The 22,780-nt window shown below is 32.1% G+C and overlaps 1 protein-coding gene across 1 annotated transcript in view; it reads left to right on the top strand.

The window, feature by feature from the left end:
• The first annotated feature begins 8,225 nt into the window (after positions 1-8,225).
• LOC127724131 (transient receptor potential cation channel subfamily M member 8-like) overlaps positions 8,226-22,780 on the top strand; it is an 83,566-nt gene continuing 69,011 nt past the window's right edge. The window contains exons 1-2 of the mRNA XM_052230993.1: positions 8,226-8,333; positions 21,751-21,951. Of these exons, the coding sequence (XP_052086953.1) occupies positions 8,280-8,333; positions 21,751-21,951 (255 nt within the window). The 5' untranslated portion in view covers positions 8,226-8,279. The remainder of the gene's footprint in view (positions 8,334-21,750; positions 21,952-22,780) is intronic.

The following is a 22,780-nucleotide window of genomic DNA, read 5'->3' as shown; positions in this document are numbered from 1 at the left end:
TATGAATACGTAGAAATGTGAGGAGCTAAACGACCAGAAAGAATATGAAGAGGGGATCCAGTACTATACAAACCTTCTGTCAAAATAAAATGTCACGTTTGAAAATTGCCTTAAGTCACTAGGTCGCTTTTAAGCAATTTGATTGGTTTGTGAGGAAACGAATTTTACTATATTTTTGTTGAAAACAGAATTTGAATGAAAGTTGTATAGAATTGATTAAATATATAAACTCGGTTTGTCGGTAGTTGTGTCGGCTGTTGTGTCAACTGTTGTGTCTTTATGGGTGTTGACACAACCACAGAGGCATTTTCAATAATTGATTTGGCCTCAGACGCCTTCAATGATTCGAGTTGACTGATGTAATATCCACAGTACCCGGTGGCAATGCTGGTCTTACTGGTAGGAATTTGCGACATATTGGAGAAGGTTGGTCACTAACTTCGTAAAAGGTAATCGTTCTTATCGTCCTTGGCCTTATAATTGGTTGGTGTTGTCATTTTCATGAAAAGCTGTTATTTCGGGAATTTAAGGTCTCCACCAAAATTATAAGGACTTTTATTTGTCTCGTAAGATTATAACGAACCGTGTATATATAATATTTGCCGTTGTTTGACTTTGGGTGGGGTACTGGATTGGCTGTTAAAAGCAGAAATGAAGTTTCTGTAGTACTTTTATTTAGTCTGTTTCCTGCGAAAGCCTATTAGGGTCACAAAAAAAAATATTTATCTCGTAATAACAATATAAATATCTCGTAATTACGAGAAAACTATCGCGTAATTACGAGATAATTATCGCGTAATTACGAGAAAACTATCGCGTTATTACGAGATAATAATATTTTAACTCGTAATTACGAGATAATCATTTTTATACGCCCGTTTTCGGGACGTATTATGGTTTACCGTTGTCCGTCTGTCCGTCCGTCGTCAACATGTCGGACATTAACTCGAAAACGCTTTAACTAATTTGCATAAAACTTTGGTGAATTGTTTATGTCTATTGACGTAAGCTCCCTTTCGTTATTTATAAATTTTAGATTTTACGTTTCCGAGTTATGGGGTTTTATTCATAAAAAAGGGGGATTTTCCAGTTTTCGGACAAAAAATAAAAAATGCTTTCAGCAGTTCTTATAAAACTTTGGTGAATTGCTTATATATATTGATGTAAGCTCTGTTTAGAATTTTATAAATTTTTCATTTATCATTTCTGATAATTACGAGATAAAAAAATGATTATCTCGTAATTACGCGATAGTTTTTTCATAATTACGAGATAAAAAACTTCTTATCTCGTAATTACGCGATGATTATTTCGTAATTACGCGGTAGTTTTCTCGTAATTTTGCGATAATTATCTCGTAATTACGAGATAAAAAAGGATGATCTCGTAATTACGCGATAGTTTTCTCGTAATTACGCGATAATTATCTCGTAATTACGCGATAGTTTCTCGTAATAATATTTTTTTTGTGACCCTTATAGGCTTTCGTAGTTTCCCAAGTGGGTTGGTTAAAGAATTATCGAAACATATGACTTTAACCTGATGTAAAATAATGACCATTCTAATTTTTATTAAAAAAAAATTAATTACTTTAACCGGAACTATAGACATAATAACTGTACTATATTACAAGTAATAGCGTTTATAAAAAAAGCTTTCGGTTATACTGAAAATTGACTTTATCGTTGTACGTAGTTTCATCCCTTCGCAAAAAAGAATGTATTGGAGTTTATACAAAACCGGGACCGGTAAAACCGGGACTGGAGGAAAGGTCAATACAACTTTAGAGGTTTAACATTTTCTTTTTTTCGTGGATGATGCAAAAACACTGGAAAGGGGTTAATTTCTCAATCACCTTAGTGCTTTTTTTACCGTTTCCATATTTCGATAAAAACTTGTAATAAGTGTTCTAGTTTTTCTATGGATCTTTTTTTCTATGCACCCCGCATGTCAGATATGAACAGAAAAATGACAGAGGTCAACAACCTATCATTCGTGGAATATGTTAAGAAACTCAAAATCTTGGCAATATGCACACTTTTAATAAACATGTAATGACACCCTAAGGCAAAATTACAGTTACGTAATTACGCGATAAATATTTTTTTTTTGTGACCCTAATAGGCTTTCGTAGTTTCCCAAGTGGTTTGGTTAAAGAATTATCGAAACATATGACTTTTAACCTGACGTAAAATAATGACCATTCTAATTTTTATAATAAAAATTAATTACTTTAACCGGAACTATACACATAATAACTGTACTATATTACAAGTAATAGCGTTTATAAAAAAAGCTTTCGGTTATACTGAAAATTGATTTTATCGTTGTACGTAGTTTCATCCCTTCGCAAAAAAAGAATGTATTGGAGTTTATACAAAGCCGGGACCGGTAAAACCGGGACTGGAGGAAAGGTCAATACAACTTTAGAGGTTTAACATTTTCTTTTTTTCGTGGATGATGCAAAAACACTGGAAAGGGGTTAATTTCTCAATCACCTCAGTGCTTTTTTTACCGTTTCCATATTTCAATAAAAACTTGTAATAAGTGTTCTAGTGTTTCTATGGATCTTTTTTTCTATGCACCCCGCATGTCAGATATGAACAGAAAAATGACAGAGGTCAACAACCTATCATTCGTGGAATATGTTAAGAAACTCAAAATCTTGGCAATATGCACACTTTTAATAAACATGTAATGACACCCTACGGCAAAATATGACAATTGTATCTTGAAATATCTAGAAGTTAGGGAGCTACCATTTTTATTGGGGGGGTGGGGGGGGGAGGGGCTAGGATGAAAAATTTTGTCCTACATTTTTTTTTAGTTGTAATCTCTGTCCTGCCTTTTTATTTTTCACTCTATTCGGTTTATCCTGACTTTTTTTACATAAATTGTCATCCTGCCTTGTTTGCCAAGTTGCTCATCCTGCCTTTTTTTTTAATCAAAACCCCTGTCCTGGCCTTTTTTTCAAATCTCATCCTAGCCCCCCCCCCCATAAAAATCAAATGGTAGCTCCCTTAGCCGGAAACCCATGTACACTGCATGAGTTATATTACCAAAATGTCAAAATTCAGCAACCTGTCATTTGTTAAAAATTCTCAAAACCTGACAATAATGCACACCATTAGTATATGTGTTATATTAAAATCATGAGTTTGTCTCTGGTGATTCGTTATTTTCATGTGTAGTATTAACATCACACTGACGTTTAGCAACTACATGCATGTATCATAAGAAGAGATATAGTTACGATACTGTTGTCAGGTCATTAAAGATTGCATATTTTGGCGTTAATATTGATTCACTTATAGGGTCTTTGCATCGGCACTAAACACATTTATTTAAAAACCAGTTGTTGGCATGACACGGGTTATGTTCTTCTCATATATGTTAATAACACAACTTATGATGGTATGATACTAAACCCCTAACGGGAAGGATTGTGCCTGATATTCATATGATGAAGACATAATCTTTCAATCAGTTTAATTGAAGTCTGGAGCTGGCATGTCAGTTAACTGCTAGTAGTCTGTTGTTATTTATGTATTATTGTCATTTTGTTTATTTTCTTTGGTTACATCTTCTGACATCAGACTCGGACTTCTCTTGAACTGAACTTTAATGTGCGTATTGTTATGCGTTTACTTTTCTACATTGGCTAGAGGTATAGGGGGAGGGTTGAGATCTCATAAACATGTTTAACCCCGCCGCATTTTTGCGCCTGTCCCAAGTCAGGAGCCTCTAGTCTTTGTTAGTCTTGTATTATTTTTAATTTTAGTTTCTTGTGTACAATTTGGAGTTTAGTATGGCGTTCATTATCACTGAACTAGTATATATATTTGTTTAGGGGCCAGCTGAAGGACGCCTCCGGGTGCGGGAATTTCTCGCTGCATTGAAGACCTGTTGGTGACCTTCTGCTGTTGTCTGTTCTATGGTCGGGTTGTTGTCTCTTTGACACATTCCCCATTTCCATTCTCAATTTTATCATAGTATTTATTTTTGATTTAGACTGATAATGAATCAGCCGATCATTGACATATTTTTTTTACTGCATTTGAACTGCATGACCGGATAAAACTCGACACAACTGGATAATCAGGTTCCGTCCCAGATTTTATTAACAACTGGTTACGGGTCTCACTAATTAAAGACAAGAATAGCCAAAAGCGACACGAAGCAATAAGAAATCTTATTTAGCGACAATGAGACTATTTTAGCGACAAGAAAACAAATTTATTTGTTTCAGTTACCTTTTCGTCTTGTTTGATTTTTATTGATTTCAGTTCATTGTATCATCACATAATATGTCTTACAATTTTTTTTACACTTGCACACAAATAATGCATTTTGCATGCAGTTTTATATTTATTTCTGAATGTTTAAATTTCTGCGACAACCAGTTGTTTAAGTTCTGTTATTAATTTCGATGCAAGACGTTTCGGTCATACTGCCGGTTCGGCCATCGTGGTTTAGCCAGGAGTCGTTTCGGCCATGGTTTATGTTATAAAAAAGAGAGGGAAAATATAATTGTTTTAGGAAGAGACGTTAAGAAACACTGAATGGCAAAAACATTTCAATTATACTTTATCTTATTGATAAAAATGCATATCAATTTATGAATAAAATTATTCGTAAAATGGTGATAAATAATAAACTGTAATATACGGAACAATAATAATTATTTGAAAGTGAAGAAGATTGTTGTTCTTATCGTGTAGATTTAAGTGATATATAGTTCCATCTTCTGTTAATATGTCTGAACAAGATAAATTTAGTTTCATTTTGAAAAGTAATGATACTGACATTTGTACTGTATGTGTAGCTGGAATAAGCGATATGTATGATTCGAACATTCATTTAAAGCAAACATAATGTTGTTAAGAACTGTTGTAGTATTAAAGCTTATTGTAATAGCTTGAAGTGATAATATAGTATGAATAACACCTCCACCCAATGTAGATATAAAATATGTGTCTCTTATCATTGAGAAAACATATCTGTATATTTGTTTTTTGTTTATTTTTGTCTGTTTTTGTACTTGTATTTTGTAAATGTCAGCTGGTATCATTCCTGTATTGGAATTTACACCAATAAAATTATTTGATTTGATTATTTATTTTGCAGACCAGTCATTGGTGTCCCGTGTTTTCTCACACCAGAGACATATAATACAACATGGATTATATGTCTCTGCTCATACCTATGTTTGTTATTGATTTGTGATTTTCAGTTATAGCTGGGACTATTATACTACATATTATCATGGAAGTATTATATTGACAATATAATACGTCCATGCTATTATGTTCCAGGTTATAGCTCATACTTTAACTTGACCTTTAATATGAGACTACTACAACACTGTGTTATAGTAGTCTCAGCATTAATATAGATAGCAACAAATTTGAAATTTTATAAGACAACACATAATCAACTGTAATGTGTTGACCTTTTTAATAAACCTATTTGTTTTAATAGACTATAAACCTCTTTGTAGCTAAATTTGTCTTCTTGTCGCCAACAAACTCATTTAAACCATCTCACCAGTCTACACCAATACTTACAAATAAAACAAAAACAATTTGTAAGACACGTCTACGAATACTAAACATAAATTTTCAGTCTATCAAACGTTAAAACATACCGTCCAAAATATCATAGATAGCACTAAACCGGATATTGTACTTGGAACAGAAACTTGGCTCGATTCAACAATCAAAGGTATTGAAATCTTTCCTGAGGAGTACACACTATACAGAAAAGACAAAAAAAAACAAAAAAAACAGCAGGGTGGTTGTGTACTCATTGCAATTTAATCAGACCATGGAAGTTGTCAATATAATACTTCCATGATCAGACTTTATAAGCGATGAAGTTGAAGATCTTACACCTGATGATAAATCTGAAATGGTATGGGCCAAAATTGAAATTAAGGGTAGCAGATCACTTTACTTATCATCCTTTTACAATCCAAAAACATCCGATGAACAAAACATGAAGTAGTTTGACACATCATTTAGGAGAGCTACTCAAATAATAATGCAGCAATATCAATTGGAGGAGATTTTAATCTCCCAGGGTGGGATTGGAAAAACAAAATACTAAAACTGTAATATACGGAACAATCTACCCACCAAAATCTACACTACAAAATATACATTATGATTTTGGAAATACATTGGATGATACCGGCTTGATACAATTAATTGAACATCCAACAAGGAAGGACAATATATTAGATCTTATGATCACAAATTTACCAAACCAGGTTCCACGAATTGAAATCATGACGGGAATCTCGGATCATGACATTGTCTTTACGGAATTCAATATAACACCATCTAAGCTAAAGCAAACACCAATGAATGTGCCGATTTACAACAAGGCAAACTGGGAAACAATAAAAAAGAAGTTGATAACCTATAACACACTATACAGGAAAAGGTTAATACACATATACTGTTGATGAACTCTTGCTAGAATTCAAAACAAAACTTAATGAACTAGTCAGTGAGCATATTCCACACAAAAAACTAACTACATAAATTAAAACCCCATGGGTTACAGCTGAAACAAGAAAATTAATGAAAACGAGAGACAGACTTTTTAAAAAGATGAAAAAATCTGGAAATGACAACATGAAAAAACATATATAAGCAAATTAAACATCAGGTACAAAAACAACTAAGACAATCATACTGGCAGTACATTGAAAATATTGTTACACCAACATGAAAAAAAATTGGTCTTATATTAAAAGCAAAAAAACTGACTACAGCGGAATAATATCACTAAAGCAGAATGGGAAACTTGTAACAGACAGAAAACAGAAATCCGATGCACTCAACAGGCAGTTTCAATCAGTTTTCTCAGACCCAAACAAAATCACTGCTACTGAATTTGAAAACAATCAGTTCATGCAACAGAAAACAGCTTACCCTACCATGCAAAACATTAACATAACCATCCAAGGTATCTCCAAACTACTTCTAAATTTAAACCCATCAAAGGCAAGTGGACCAGACGAAATTAAGCCACGCATCCTAAGGGAGTTAGCACATGAAATATCACCTATACTAACCCTTATATATCAGAAAACATTAGACACTGGCAAAGTCCCTACTGACTGGCGAACCGCACATGTCTCCCCCATTTTCAAGAAAGGGTCCAAATATAATCCAAAGAATTATAGACCTATTTCTTTAACATGAATATGTTGTAAAATTATGGAACATGGTGTAGTTAGTGCAATCATGACACGACACACGCATACAACCATAACATCCTGTATCCCCTACAACACGGCTTTCGAAAAAAAAAATCTTCTGAAACTCAACTTTTGGAATTTATAGATGATGTCACTAAAAATATTGAAAATTCAAAACAAACAGATGTACTTATAATGGACTTTTCTAAAGCTTTTGATAAAGTCAGCCATAATTTATTAACACACAAACTAAAGGCTAACAGTACATTAGGGTTTCTTAGAAGGAATCTTAACATCAGTTCCACCTCAATAAAGGAACAGGCATATAAATCTTTAGTCAGACCATCACTAGAATATGCCTGTTCAGTCTGGGACCCTTACTGTACTGAGGATATAAACAAACTAGAAAAAGTGCAAAGAAGGGCTGCTAGATTTGTCACTAACCGACACAGACACATCAAGTGTTAGTGACATGATAAATCATTTAAAATGAAGAGACCTCGCACACAGAAGAACAGATGCACGCCTGGTCATGTTTTATAAAATCACATATCATCTCATTGCAATAACAAAAACGGACAGACTAATACAACTACTCAGACAGTCCCGGAACATGCACACACTCTCATACCAAATTCCATCCTGCAGAACACAAATACGCCAACAATAATTTTTTTCCACGAACAATTAAAAACTGGAACAGCCTTCCTCTGAGTATTGTGATGAGCGACTCTATAGAGTCGTTCAAAGCAGCTGTCTCAACCAGGCTACACCTACAGTCAGGAAATTTATCATGTGTAAATAGTTTTATCTTAATATTATGAAATTTTTAATTTTCTCTGTAAATACGTCTCCACAAAGCAATGTGCAGTGCAAGTGACATAAACTTCAACGTGTTGAAGGCGAACACTACGAAGTAGAAGAAATTTTACTTCTCGACGTTTCTTGCCCCTTTTTGTCGCTAATTAGTGAGACCGACTGGTTACCAATTACCAATCAAGACTGTGTTACCAGTCGAAATTACAAATCGTCTGCAGTCTAATATATCAGATGTATTTGAAGAGATGAAATGGATGGGGGAAGAAAGAGAAATTTGAAACTGCACGTTTCACATTCGTTTGAGGTAGTTCATTTACGTGAAGTCATTATAGAAACGTTGGAATACAGAGTTGTTTTTTCTGTGCTCTCTTGGGAAATTGACCCCTTTTTTATATTATTTTGTTTTTGTGTTTGTGTTATTTTTTTGGTTTTTAGTAAGTATTATTTAATATTTTAATTCTCTTATCCATACTATATTACAATAACAGTAGTTAGATATAATGATCTATAATGCCCTTTGTTCTTTTTTATGAATAAGTTACGGTGGTCAATCTGGGAACAGTATATCAGTCAATATATACATGATAGGCACTGGCTACGGTTACATGGAAATGTAACAATAACAAAAATATTATTGTTACATTGGAGACTAAATGCCGGAAAGCATGGTTAGGTAAGGACCTGATTAATTACGAATGTAACAATAATTATTGAGGCTACGGTTACATTGCGTTATTGTTACATGAAAAACAGCAATGTACGATGGGACTAGTAATATGTATTAAATAATAAAAGTTGAAGACATTTATTTTATATTTACAATACATACATTTATTACTTACAATTTCTTTAATTTTTTATTTACAATGACATTTTCTACATATCCAGTAAGTGCCTTAAAGTGGTTTTTGGAGCATGTTTAAATCCGACACATTTCTGATGAAACCTTTCCAAGCAGCCATCACACACCAGTGATGCCGCATTGTGAACGTCCCTATCGCATACCGTGCAGTTCCATTCTGCGATATCCCTTTTAGAAGATAAGGCAACCTTTAATGTTTGCCATGCTTCTGGTGAGAAATACTTTTTCACTCTAGCAATGTTGATATTCTCATCCAATATTTTGGTTGGAAGCATGTGGTGTAGTTTCATGTCGTCTTTCAATATGATTGCACTGCCGTCCATTACGGATTTTAGGTTTACCTCACATTTCAGTATCCAACTTAGCATAGCTGAAAAAAAAAACAATAAATTATAAAAATGCAAATCAATTGTCGAAAATTCATCAAGTACTAATAAATAGTGCCATTGAATTATTTCTATTTTTTTTTTTCCATTTTCAAACTGACAACGCCATGGCTAAAAAGTAAAAAGACAAACAGACAAATAACAGTACACAAGACACAACATAGAAAACTAAAGACTAAGCAACACGACCCCCATCAAAACTGAGCGGGGGGCGGATATTCACTGTCCCAATTTTTTTAAAAGTTATTTACCTTCTTTTTCCTTTGGTTGTCTTTTAAGAAACGGCATGACTCTCTTCATTCTTCTGGGCAATCCAACGACGGTCGTTTCTGCACCTTTCGGTCTTCCTCGGCGTATCATTTTAGGGGGGAGCTTATAGGAAGGTTCTGTCAGTAACGGGAAATCATCTGAAACAAATATAGTGTAAATTTAATATAAAGTTTAAGAATTAAATATAGCTTATGTCGTAACAAAGGATAATTTATCTATATACTACATGTCTTGATATTGTTTCAGTTTTGTTTCAAACGCATTCTAAGTTTTAAATTTTTCACCCAAAACAAAATTGGCAATAGGAATCTCTTCATCCATTGTTCAAAGTATAATGACAGTAAGAAGTAGTAGGTGTGCAGTTAAATACAAAGAAGTGAACACTTTTCTCAGCCCGAGTTCTCAACAACAAACCATTGAACTATATTTTTCGCCTTTGGCACTACTAATCTGAAGTAGTATCTTTAAGAACATCAAAACCATTAATACGTAAAACTATTTAAATACCATTTGTTAAATAATAATATTTATTATTTATCATTATTACAAGTATTATTTAGTACATATGAAAGAATTAAGCAACAAAACTATAGAAGATTTAAGTTTAATAAATCTAGCGTACATTGCTATTTTTCATGTAACAATAACACAATGTAACCGTAGCCTCAATAATTAGTGTTACATTTGTAATTAATCAGGTCCTTACCCAACCATGCATTCCGGCATTTAGTCTCCAATGTAACAATAATATTTTTATTAATTGTTACATTTCCATGTAACCGTAGCCAGTGCCTACATGATATATGTTCCTGGGTCAATGAACTCTTACTTTGCCTGTGATGTAATAACATATCTGACTATCTGATATCAGGTTGGATCTCCCGAATGGGTCATAATAATTATAGCCCAAATTGGATATAAATTTTGATTATTTATTTTTCAGTGCAAAAAAAAATCTAAATTTTTAAATATTGCAAACATATCGTCGTGTCATATGTTTTCGTAAGTCATAGGTTTCCGTATCATCCATATTTCATCGCTTTTGATTGCGTACACATACATGGTGATGTGTTTTCCGGTTTCTTCATTTGGAATAACAACAACACTACAACGTGACAAATGTCAAACATATTCAAAGTTGCTTTTAAAGATGTAAGAACAAATTTAATCAAACTTACCTGTTCATGCAGCCATTTTTATTTAATGCCAAAAATATGCATCACTAGAAAAGTTGTTGAGAAAAAATTCTGAAGGGTTACATGTCGTCTGCCTGTCAGACACCGGCTCTTCGAGTTACATAACTGTCATGTGGTTTTTGGTTGTACTTCTTACAAACCAATGAGTTAAAATTAACATATGGTTCTTATATAAAATGGTTGTCCAAAATCCATTTATTAGTCCCCTACCGACGAAGTCGAAGGGGACTTTAGGTTTGCACTCCGTCCGTCTGTCTGTCCGTCCGTCTGACCATCCGTAAGTCTGGCAAATCAGCTTTCCACACTTTTTTTCTTTGTTCTTGAAGATATTGATTTGATATTTGGTATATAGTTTTATCATGACAAGTTATAGATCAAGTTTGAATTTTGTTCCGGTCTGATGATTTAGTCTAGAGTTATCATGGTCCATATCTAATGTTAGAGTACTACATTTTGTATGTTAAACCATATTTCTGTACAAAGAGAGATAACTCATTTTTTTAAAGACATTCTTTGGTTAATTGTTTGAAGTGTTTTTTATTTTGTATAAACTAATTTTCTGAATGCTATATACATAAAAAAAAATTATGAAGTGAAATCTTTTAATTAGATAATAATCTTTTTTTATTAAGGTATATATTCAGTGATCGGGAAGGACGTGCGCCATGCGCCAATTGCGCTTATCGACCCGAAATGGCGCATACAGTGACAAATGTAAGCGCCCACGTGGCGCACAATATTTTTCACTTCGTTTTGAAATGTTTAGATATCGTCAAATGGATTTCCAATCGTGTTTCGTGTCGCCATGTGTGTGTACACAACTGTGTAGTGTTCCCTCCAATGAGAGGAGCACCTATATTTTTTTGGGACGTCTCGGGGGGTTACACTAAAGACCTGAAAGTGGACCTGAAAAGACCTGAATAGACCTGAAGATATATTTCTCGATTTATTCAAAATGCGATTACTTTTTTATTTTTCAAAGGATTTTCTTCAAGTTAGAATTGTATTAAATGTAAAGATCTACATTTTATCAAAAATAAAATGTTTTAAATAAAAAACCAATTTTTGATGCCAAAACTTGGACCTGAACGGAGAAATGAAAAGACCTGAACGGACCTGAGAATCTATGGTCGAACTTATTCAAACTTTAATAACTTTTTAAATTTTCAATGGATTTCCTTCAAGTTAGAATTTTGTTTAAGGTAAAGTATAACCAAGGCCAGTACTCTGCTCATTCCTGACCTGGTTACTCATCTTGCTAGGTTGGGGGAACTAGCTGGTAGCTTTTATATGAATACATGTTAACGCAACACAGATTCAAAGTTCTATATATAATTGTTTATTAATTCAGCATTCAGTATAATTTATCAATCACAATAATCACATAAGTTCATGAGACATAATAAAACATCATGTCTAATTTCAATCCAATACAACTGTCTAAATTCAAGTCTAAAACACAACTCTAAAATACCACTCTAAAATACAACTGTAAAATACAACTCTAAAATACAACTCTCCCTTACTACATGGTCAACCAACATATGTTGTTTTTCATTATTCAATTTATATAACATTAATACTCAATATATTTACTCTACATAATAATGCTAGTTTATTTATTTTCCCAAATATCAAGTCTTTGTGACATAACCTAAATTATCTTAAAAAGTAAGAAATCCCTTTTGTATATATAACACTTCTCTAATCCTTAATTCTCTATTGTCATTTAACCCTCAGGGGATTACATAATAATTTGCTTTACACTTATTTAAAATTGTGAAGATTTATATTAATTATTTATCAAGTAAATTATTTCTTAAACTAGTGCTAAATATCTTTAACTAATACTGAATTATAAGAATTATTTGAATTCCACATTTTAACATTCTTGCATCTAAAATATACTGGTTATAAAAGAACCACACTTGATTAGAACTAAAATGTTTCAAACAAAAAACAAATTGTTAATGCCAAAACCTGGACCTGAACGGAGAAATGAAAAGACCTGAACGGACCTGAAAATCAAATTCAATAACTTTTTAAGTATTCAATGGATTTCCTTCAACTTTAGATTTTGTAAAATAAAAAATATAACATTTTATTAAAATTAAAAATCAAATAATGAAAAACATGTTTTGGTGCCAAAACTGGGACCTGAACGGAGAATTAAAAATCTGAATGGATCTGAAATTCTACTAATTATATAATATATTTTTTCAAAGAATTTCCTTGAAATGTAGATTTTGTTAAAGTATGAATTAAATATTTTATTAAAACGAAAAAAACCCAACATTAACAAAAAATATTATTGTCATTTAACCCTCAGGGGATTACATAATAATTTGCTTTACACTTATTTAAAATTGTGAAGATTTATATTAATTATTTATCAAGTAAATTATTTCTTAAACTAGTGCTAAATATCTTTAACTAATACTGAATTATAAGAATTATTTGAATTCCACATTTTAACATTCTTGCATCTAAAATAACCACACTTGATTAGAACTAAAATGTTTCAAACAAAAAACAAATTGTTAATGCCAAAACCTGGACCTGAACGGAGAAATGAAAAGACCTGAACGGACCTGAAAATCAAATTCAATAACTTTTTAAGTATTCAATGGATTTCCTTCAACTTTAGATTTTGTAAAATAAAAAATATAACATTTTATTAAAATTAAAAATCAAATAATGAAAAACATGTTTTGGTGCCAAAACTGGGACCTGAACGGAGAATTAAAAATCTGAATGGATCTGAAATTCTACTAATTATATAATATATTTTTTCAAAGAATTTCCTTGAAATGTAGATTTTGTTAAAGTATGAATTAAATATTTTATTAAAACGAAAAAAACCCAACATTAACAAAAAATATTATGTTGGTGACAAGTCTTGGACCTCACATATCAAAACTTACAAGTCAAAGAGACAGGATATACAAAAGGATACCATAGACGTAAATAAACATGAAAAAGGGTTGGTGCCTTCAAACTAGGATAACCTTGCCACATTCTGTATGTGCCTGTCCTAAGCAAGGAGCCTGTAATTCAGTGTTTGTCGTTTGTTGCTGTATATAATCTTTGTTTATCATATTGACTTTTTATAAAAAGTTAAATTGTTGATCTGAATTCATCAATTATTTGATGTTTTTGGTTATAAATTTTATTTGTAAAGATTATAGTTAAATTTGTGACCATGCCAAGAAATTACCTCCGTTGAAATTTTGCAAACATCCCATAGAGCAAATTACATGGATGATTAATATTGACCATTTGGTATATGGCTGTGTTCTAAGCGACACGTACATGCAGGTCATAAATTAATTTGTTGAATGAAATCAAATCTTTAACTACTAATGGGTGCCGTAGGAGGTCCACCGGAATTTTTAACGAGGATTTCTTGGCATGAGCAATGTTTAGTTCGTGTTACAAGATTAAATGATAATCTAATATACTAATTAAAAAATTAAAATGATATGTTTATTTAGACTAATGATCCAATTATCACCTCATATCAATACAAGGTGTGAATTATAGCCGGCACACATTACAATTGACCAACCTGCACGCGTCTTTAGATTACATGGTTTATGTGCAAATGATACTTTTATTTTCAATTTATAAATAAAACAGTTTAAGACCTGTTTATATAAATGCAATTTAAACAAGTTAATTATAGTTTGAATAATTTTCCACGGACAATCCTGTTTTCTCTTTAGGTCCAGGTTTCAACATCAACAAGGTGTTTTTTTTTAATTTAAAAATGTTCCTGTATATGAATAAAGTAATTCTTTCTCTTTAATATAACTTAATTAAAAATAAAAACAAATTGAAAAATTAGGTTCTGTCAGTTTAAATACATCTCCCCGTATTGTCTGTTTAGGTCTTGTCCGTTCAGGTCTTTTTATTTCCCCGACAAGGTCTGATTTTTTTTAACTAAACAAATATTTTTTGGTAAAATTATTTATCATTTCAATGAAATATTGTCCCTTTTCTATAACAAAATTCAAATTTCAAGGAGATTGATTGAAAACTAAAACAGTTATAGAACTTGAATAAATGACTGGAGATTTTCAGGTCAATGCAAGTAATTTAATTTCCCGTTCAGGTCCGAGTTTTGACACTCCAACAATATTTTTCATAATTTTTTTTTAATATTATTAATAAGTCAAATTTGTCTTTTCACAAAATCTAAAGTTGAAGGAAATCCATTGAAAAATAAAACAGTTATTGAAGTTTGAATAAGTCTGACCATAGATTTTCAGGTCTGTTCAGGTCCAGGTTTTGGCATCAAAAATTAGTTTTTTATTTAAAACATTTTATTTCTAATAGCAACATGTGGTATAACTGATTACCCAAAAAACGTAATTAACCATCATTCATGACATAAAATTTTTATAAACAACTTTAAATTTGTGAAATTTGGCTAGTACAGACAAGAATTTTTCTCTAATTATAATCTTTTAAGTAAGCTTGCTATAATTTCGTTTGAAAAACCCAAAAGCCTTTTTATGAATATAGTATTTGTCTCCATAAAAGGCGCTTAACTGTCCTTGTCATTTTTTTTGGTCTTTGGCTCGTTTGAACATTTTGTAAACATGCCTTCAGCGAATTGTTGTTGTGTCTTATCAATAAATGTTACTCTCTACTGTTATTCTTGTCATCGTGATGAAGTAATATTAATACAAGAAGTGCAGAGGAAATGCCAGAAACGTCCTCTAATACGGAACGTCTGGAATAAGTATGGTATCGACGAAGACCCAAATTTAATGTAAAAAAAATCATGAACATGAACAAGGCAACAGTACCAGTTTTAATAAATTGTTCAAATAAGGCCTTTGAAAATAGTGGAATTAACTACTTTTGGAGTGTCAAAAACTCGTTGGAAGTACTTGATAAATTGCATGCATATATAGGTGATTTTGAATCTGTTCAAAGTTTTGATTTTTCTACCCTATATACCACTTTGCCTCATATTCTCTTATTAAGAAAAAATTCACACACCTAATTAAATGGGCATTTAAAAAGTCGGAATGCGAATACATATGTTCAAACTCTTTTAGGTCATTTTTTAGTAGCAACAAACAAAAGAGCTATGTCAATTGGACATGCTTTGATACTATTTCTGCCCTTGTATTTTTACTTGATAACATTTTTGTTCGCTTTGGAGATTCCGTATATCGTCAAGTTATCGGAATTCCAATGGGGACTAACTGTGCACCACTTATTGCGGACCTGTTTTTGTATTGTTATGAGTTACAATTTAGGCCAAAAAAAAATATATGTCTGTTTACGGTTACCCAACCTACCCTACTTTTGAGCGCCGACCCTAAGTCATTTTATTTCCGTCGTAAAGTGAAAAATAAACTGAACTCGTGTCAAAAGCGAAGTTAGTGTTGCATATGATATAAATCAACTGCCTGATACATCCCAATGTTCACAATCGTGAATATGACAGCTGTTTTCTGGAAATTCGCAACTTGTGTGATGAAATAAACACTTTACCGCCATTTTTTTCCAAGGGAAATAACCCAATCATCAAAAATACAGGTAAACTCGGCCCATGATCAACTCGGACCACGACAAGTCGAAACGGCATGACTCAAAATCATGTCACAAAAAATAAAATGAAAATACCGACCTACCTACCCTATTTTTTTAAAGTATGTAACCTTAAACAGACATATATTTTTTTTTGGCCTTATGACTAAAATCAGCAAAGACCCATCGAAACAACATCTGATACAAAAATTTAACAATACTTTTAGATATTTGGATGATATATTGGCTCTCAATAATGACAACTTCAGTATGTATACTAAAGAAATTTATCCTGTTGAACTTACTTTGAATAAAGCTAATACTAACAATGACCACTGTCCTTTCCTCGATCTTGATATCTATATCATTAACGGGAAGCTTAATACAAAAATTTATGATAAAAGAGATGATTTTTCATTTCCTATCGATAATTATCCATTTTTAGATGGTGATGTTCCCTTGTCACCATCTTATCGTGTTTATATATCTCAACTTGAAATTTATATATTACTGAAAAATTATTGCACCAGGGTTTTCGATATCATAAACTAGTCAAAACATTTACTAAATTTTATCATCGGTATAAGGACATCATTCGTAAATATAACTCAACATGCAGACATCTTATACGTTCCGGTATTTCACATCCAATCTTTTATGGTAATATTCTTTACAAAGCACAAAAATGTCAGTATTCACCTCAAAAGCTAACAAAACCTTTAAACAGACTTATTAAGAAGGGATATAGTTATACGATACTGTTGTCAGGTCATTAAAAATTGCATATTTTGGCTTTAATATTGATTCACTTATAGGGTCTTTGCATCGGAATTAAACATATTTATTCTAAAACCAGTTGTTGGCATGACACGGGTTATGTTCTTCTCATATATTTTATGACGGTATAATACTAAACCCCTAACAGGAGGGATTGTGCCTGATATTCATATGATGAAGACATAATCTTTCAATCAGTTTAATTGAAGTCTGGAGCTGGCATGTCAGTAACTGCTAGTAGTCTGTTGTTATTTATGTATTATTGTCATTTTGTTTATTTTCTTTTGTTTCCTATGCTGACATCGGACTCGGACTTCTCTTAAACTGAGTTTTACTGTGCGTACTGTTGTACGTTTGTTTTTTTCTACATTGGCTAGAGGTATAGGGGGGGGGGGGGGGGGGGGGAGTTTCTCGCTGCATTGAAGACCCATTGGTGGCCTTCATCTGTTGTCTGCTCTATGGTCGGGTTGTTGTCTCTTTGACACATTCCCCATTTCCATTCTCAATTTTATTAACATTGTAAATAAAGGTTATCATAAATATTGCCCAGTTTGGAAGAAGTTATTGTATATTCATTGAAGTTGAAATTACAAAATCACAGGAACAATATCCATGATATCAATTAGAATCATACAGGTAAGTACCACTACCTCTTTGCTGAAATATACACTTTTTTATTTTTTTTTTATTGTAAACGAATGGCCCACTCAATTGACAACATGGCCCATTAATTCTAAAAATAGCCCATTGAATTTATCCTTCCAGATCACTGTATATTTCATTTCATTACATTGTGTATAGATAAAAGTTGTTGACATTTTATAGATAAGTTACAAATCTATATTAGTTTGTGACAAATGCAAGAAAAAATATTTGGAACTATTAATTATATTTGATTATAACTTGAAAATAAATATACATTGTATTACATCATATCTAATTTTAAAGAACTATTAATCACATCTAATGTTAAAGTGTTTTCCACACTTTTTTTCATCATGCTTGAAGATATTTATTGATAATTGTATATAGTTTTTTCATGACAAGTTACAGATCAAGTTCAAATTTTTGTTTCGGTCTGATAATTTTGTGCAGAGTTATGGTCCTTGGACTTGAAAAATTCACTCATATAATTAGTTTTCCACACTGTTTTTAGTCATGCTTGAAGATATTGACTTGATATTTTCTTTTTGTTAACACCATGACAAGTTATAGAACAAGTAAGCATTTTGTTCCAGTATAATGAATTTTTACCCGGTAGGGAACTATGTATTGCCATGCAATACTCTCAGAATGCTTGTTCAATATACTATTGACAACTCTTTTTTTTACAACCTTTATACATAAAGATGAAAATGTTGGTCTTAACTTTAAATTAAAAAAACAATGTCTTTTGAAGAAACCCAGTGCCAATCTGAAAGAAAAATCACAATGTTATAATTTCAGCACATGAAACATCAACTAAAAGCTATTTAGTTATTTTTAGTGAATACATTTTTTTTATGATTCAAGCAATCACCAGAACCAGGACTTTAGAAAACACTCATTTCCAGATTTTATAGTCATTTCCTATCTGTGTGCTGATCCAATTTTTACTTCATACGAAAACATATGATGCCATTTTATGACATGAAAATCGCAAAGTAATCGGAAACAGTAAAAATCGTAGTAAGCCTTGACAAAAAAATCTGGAACATCCTTTTAAAATTCAAGTACACACGTGAATAAAAACTCAGCAGTGAAAACCCTAATCAGTGAAAATTGTTATTAGTATGAAAACATTGAGGATACTGAAAAGTGCATTTGTTTTAGTTCATTAATAGTAGCAACTTTTGGTTAGCGACTTTTCCAGAAAATGAATAAGTTGCTAAATTGATTCTTCTGAAAATCAACTTCTTCCAATGGATCAAACTCATAAACAACCAGGTATTCAGAAAAAGTTCTAACTAAAAGTCATGCCTTTCATGTAATGATAAATCATTTGCACTTTGCAATATTTTCCTTTGAATCAGCCATCAAACTTTTTTTTGCACAGTAAAATTATTTCCCATTTGGCATGTTTGGGGTATTATATCCCAAAATAGGATATTATAACCCATTCGTGAGATAATCCACAGCCTTCATATTAGCATTGTGACATCAGAAATGTACTGGAAAATGCATGAATATGATTATTGATAGTCCTTTTTTCCTTATTTTCTACAAGGCATGAAAGGTAATGAATTTTTAATATTGTACATCTGCTCGCCTCTGGCACATTAAATGCACCATAATTCAATGAATTCATAAAATTGGTACATGTATCAACTCATAAAAGACTAACCTATTGCTTTCTGTTGATGGTTTGTTATGTAAAATCAATCGGCTATCAAGAAATTTCAATTTTTCACTTTGTGGTAGCTTTTACTATGTCCACCACTAATGACATAGATAGATGTCAAATCTATGTGTCAAGTCCACCACTAATGACATAGGTAGATGTCAAATCTATGTTTCAAGTCCACCACTAAGGACAGAGGTAGATGTCAAATCTATGTGTCAAGTACACCACTAATGACGGAGGTAGATGTCAAATCTATGTGTCAAGTCCACCGCTAATGACAGAGGTAGATGTCAAATCTATGTGCTTTATGACTCCAAATGCAATACATGAACCATGAGGTTCGAAAGGTTTCCAAGTTGTTTACAGTCTCCAAAATTATTTAAAAATACAGGAAACCTTTTGAACTTATCTGTCTTCATCATGTTCATGGTTCGTGCATTGCATTTTCTAACAATTATTTACATTACACATTAATGAAATTTCGATTGAAAACCTGTAAAATATCTCATTTCAAAAGTAGTAGGAAGAGATCTATGACCTCTTATATATTTTAATTATTTTAAAGCCATCTACAAAATTTTCTTTGGTATACGTAACTTTTTGCACAGTCAAATCTTATTGCATGGCTTTTAAAAAATGATCGAAACTACACTGTAGTTGTACCTTCTAACACAGTCACCAGAAGGAACACCAATATAACTTATTGTCCACCATGTAGTGTCTACCTTGTTCAGACATTGATAAGTCTATCATGTCTATTTAAAGTTATTTTCTTAAATTTCAGTTTTTTGCATCTAATTACAATGTAACTAAGTCAAAAAGATTTAGATTATTAGAAATACGTATATAAATATGATTTGATGAAAAATTTAAAAAGGTAGTAATAAAGGTTTAAGCGAAAAATTGCCAGAACCACATTGTTTGAACTTATTCATGTGTGCGCAGGTGTGAGATATGCATCCAAAAGTTTAATATCGTTTTTGTGTCAATCATTGTTTATGTCATGCCCAATTGATTACCATAATTGCCTTTTGTTACTAAGTCTTAAGGGATTAAAATTGGGATAAGACAAAAAATGTCTAGCTGGCTCAAATATTTTTTGGAAGCCCTGCACTAGACTCCATAACTTGTACATTTCCATTGTTTGCATTTTGAGTTTTTTATTGTGATAGAACTATGGCATTTAATAAAATTGAATGTATTTTTCAACATTTTTATTACCGGTAAACATATTTTTTTTAATAATAATATAAATATAAGGAGATGTGGTATGAGCTGTTTGCCTCATGGATGTAAACAACTACAAGTTGGTGTATGACCCTCAACAATGAGAAAAAAAAATCCATACTGTAATTGTTTGGAATGGGAGGGTACATTCAGTTGCTTCTATATAAATACATACATGTACTACATTAACCTAACTATAAATCCAGTGTTATAAAAGATCCTTCCATTCCAGGAAGTACAGTTAGATAATTAAGACAGTTCCGATCAGAACTATTTGAGTAACTGGACTATGGACTCATCAGAACAAGCTGGGACTCGCCATTTCAAAAAAGTATAATGATCACTTCTGTTGTCTTGTGTTGTACTCCACTTTGTCAGTGTCACACTTTATTTCCAACTTCTTGAAAAAGGCTTGACTGTGACAGAATTCAACTAAACTTGCACAGAATCTTCTATAGGAAGTGAAAGTTATGCACCTGTTTTTCAATCTATGAAATCTGAGTGATTTTTTTACTTCCTAAACTACAACATGGACTTATACATCTCTACTTTTTATCAGTTTGTTAATCCAAAACTCCTTGAAAACTGCTCTACAGAATTAAACAAAACTTGCACGGATTTTCTACAAGACATACAGTTATGCACTGCAAATGCAATTTAATGTTTGCTTACACTATTTGTTGACAACCTGCAAGATAATGGAACAAACATCCTCCGTGGAAGGTTTACAAATTTATAATTGTACCAAGCACAGTAAGGTTATATTTTTTTTTATTCAACGGCAATATTGCACAGTTGTTTACAAAAATATTAATATTACTATAAATAAATACTGGTAATTTTTTAATGTATTTATATCATCTCAGGTGCTAAAAAGTAAAAAATTATCTAAATTTCATAGCTCATCCGAGATTTGGATGGTTGTTTTTAAACATTTCCATGCGTTTCCGGTTAACAGTTGTTTTTAATCAATTTTGGAATAGACTGTATAATAAGCTATATCTAGATTATTATTCAGGTAGGTCAGTTATAATTTGAAAGATTGATAGTCATACTGTAACACAAAATTAAATAATGAATTAAAAAGGTTACCAAGAAATTCAATATTTTACATATATCATTCTTTGTTTCAGGATGAGAGAGATGAAGAATTTGAGCTATTACCCAGTTCTCCCCACACTCCTCTGATTGGATCACCGTTGAGCAATTCTGGGATCAGCCCTTCACTGCAGACCATCTCCAAATCAAGTGATAGAAATCAACATTCCATATCTGGAGCATCAAGTCCGTCTATAGACAGTAATGTCACAAGTCCACATGTTGCAGCATTGCAGGTGTTTTATATTATAAGGCTTATAAGATTTAGATGGGAGTCAAATGAGCAAGAATTTGAGACTTGCAAACATTTCAACAGTCAATTAGCAATGTCATACAATATTTACAATACAAATAATCGATCCGTAATTTTTTTTACAATTGAGTGAAGAATTCATATATTGGCTTATAGATCAGTTTCCTCACATATCACACTTATAACACATAGATGGTTAGGTACTAGGTAGACAAGAAATGAACTGGTTTTACAGCAGATTTTGATAAGTGTGTAGGCAAAGGTAATATCTTTGGTTAGCTTGCTTGCTAGCTGAACTGTGAAGTCATTGTTAGGTTAGGTAAACTACCCTCCTTTAAGAGTAGACTAATCCGACAGAAAACCAACCTATCTATCTGGAGGACTAGGCTGCTTCGAAAGGAGGGTAGTATACCTTACCAAACAATGACTTCACGGTTCAGCTAGCCAGCAAGCTAACCAAAGATATTACCTTTAGCTACACACTCATTGAAATCGGCTGTAAACAATGAATAAATATTTGAAATTTATACAGAAAATTTAAATTAAAAACAAATTAAAGCCAAGTTTTTAACAACTTTTTAAGGGCCATGTTAGCTTATGCCATCACTTGTCATCTGTGGTCTTTGTTTCAACCTTGTAAACTTTAAAAAAATCTTTTGCTCTAAAACCACAAAGCAAAATGTTTGAATCTTAGCAGTAATGATGTGTGTTTTTGTCCCGGCTGATAAGGCTGCTAACAATATCATTATTGTTTGACGTAAATTTTACATTGAGGTTCTGAAAAAGGAAATCACGAATTCACCAACATTCCA

This window comes from Mytilus californianus, unplaced genomic scaffold (assembly GCF_021869535.1).
Source record: "Mytilus californianus isolate M0D057914Y unplaced genomic scaffold, xbMytCali1.0.p SCAF_14, whole genome shotgun sequence".
Classification (NCBI taxonomy): Eukaryota; Metazoa; Mollusca; class Bivalvia; order Mytilida; family Mytilidae; genus Mytilus; species Mytilus californianus.
The sequence above is the reverse complement of the archived record's forward strand: the minus strand, read 5'-3'. Positions and strand labels throughout refer to the sequence as shown.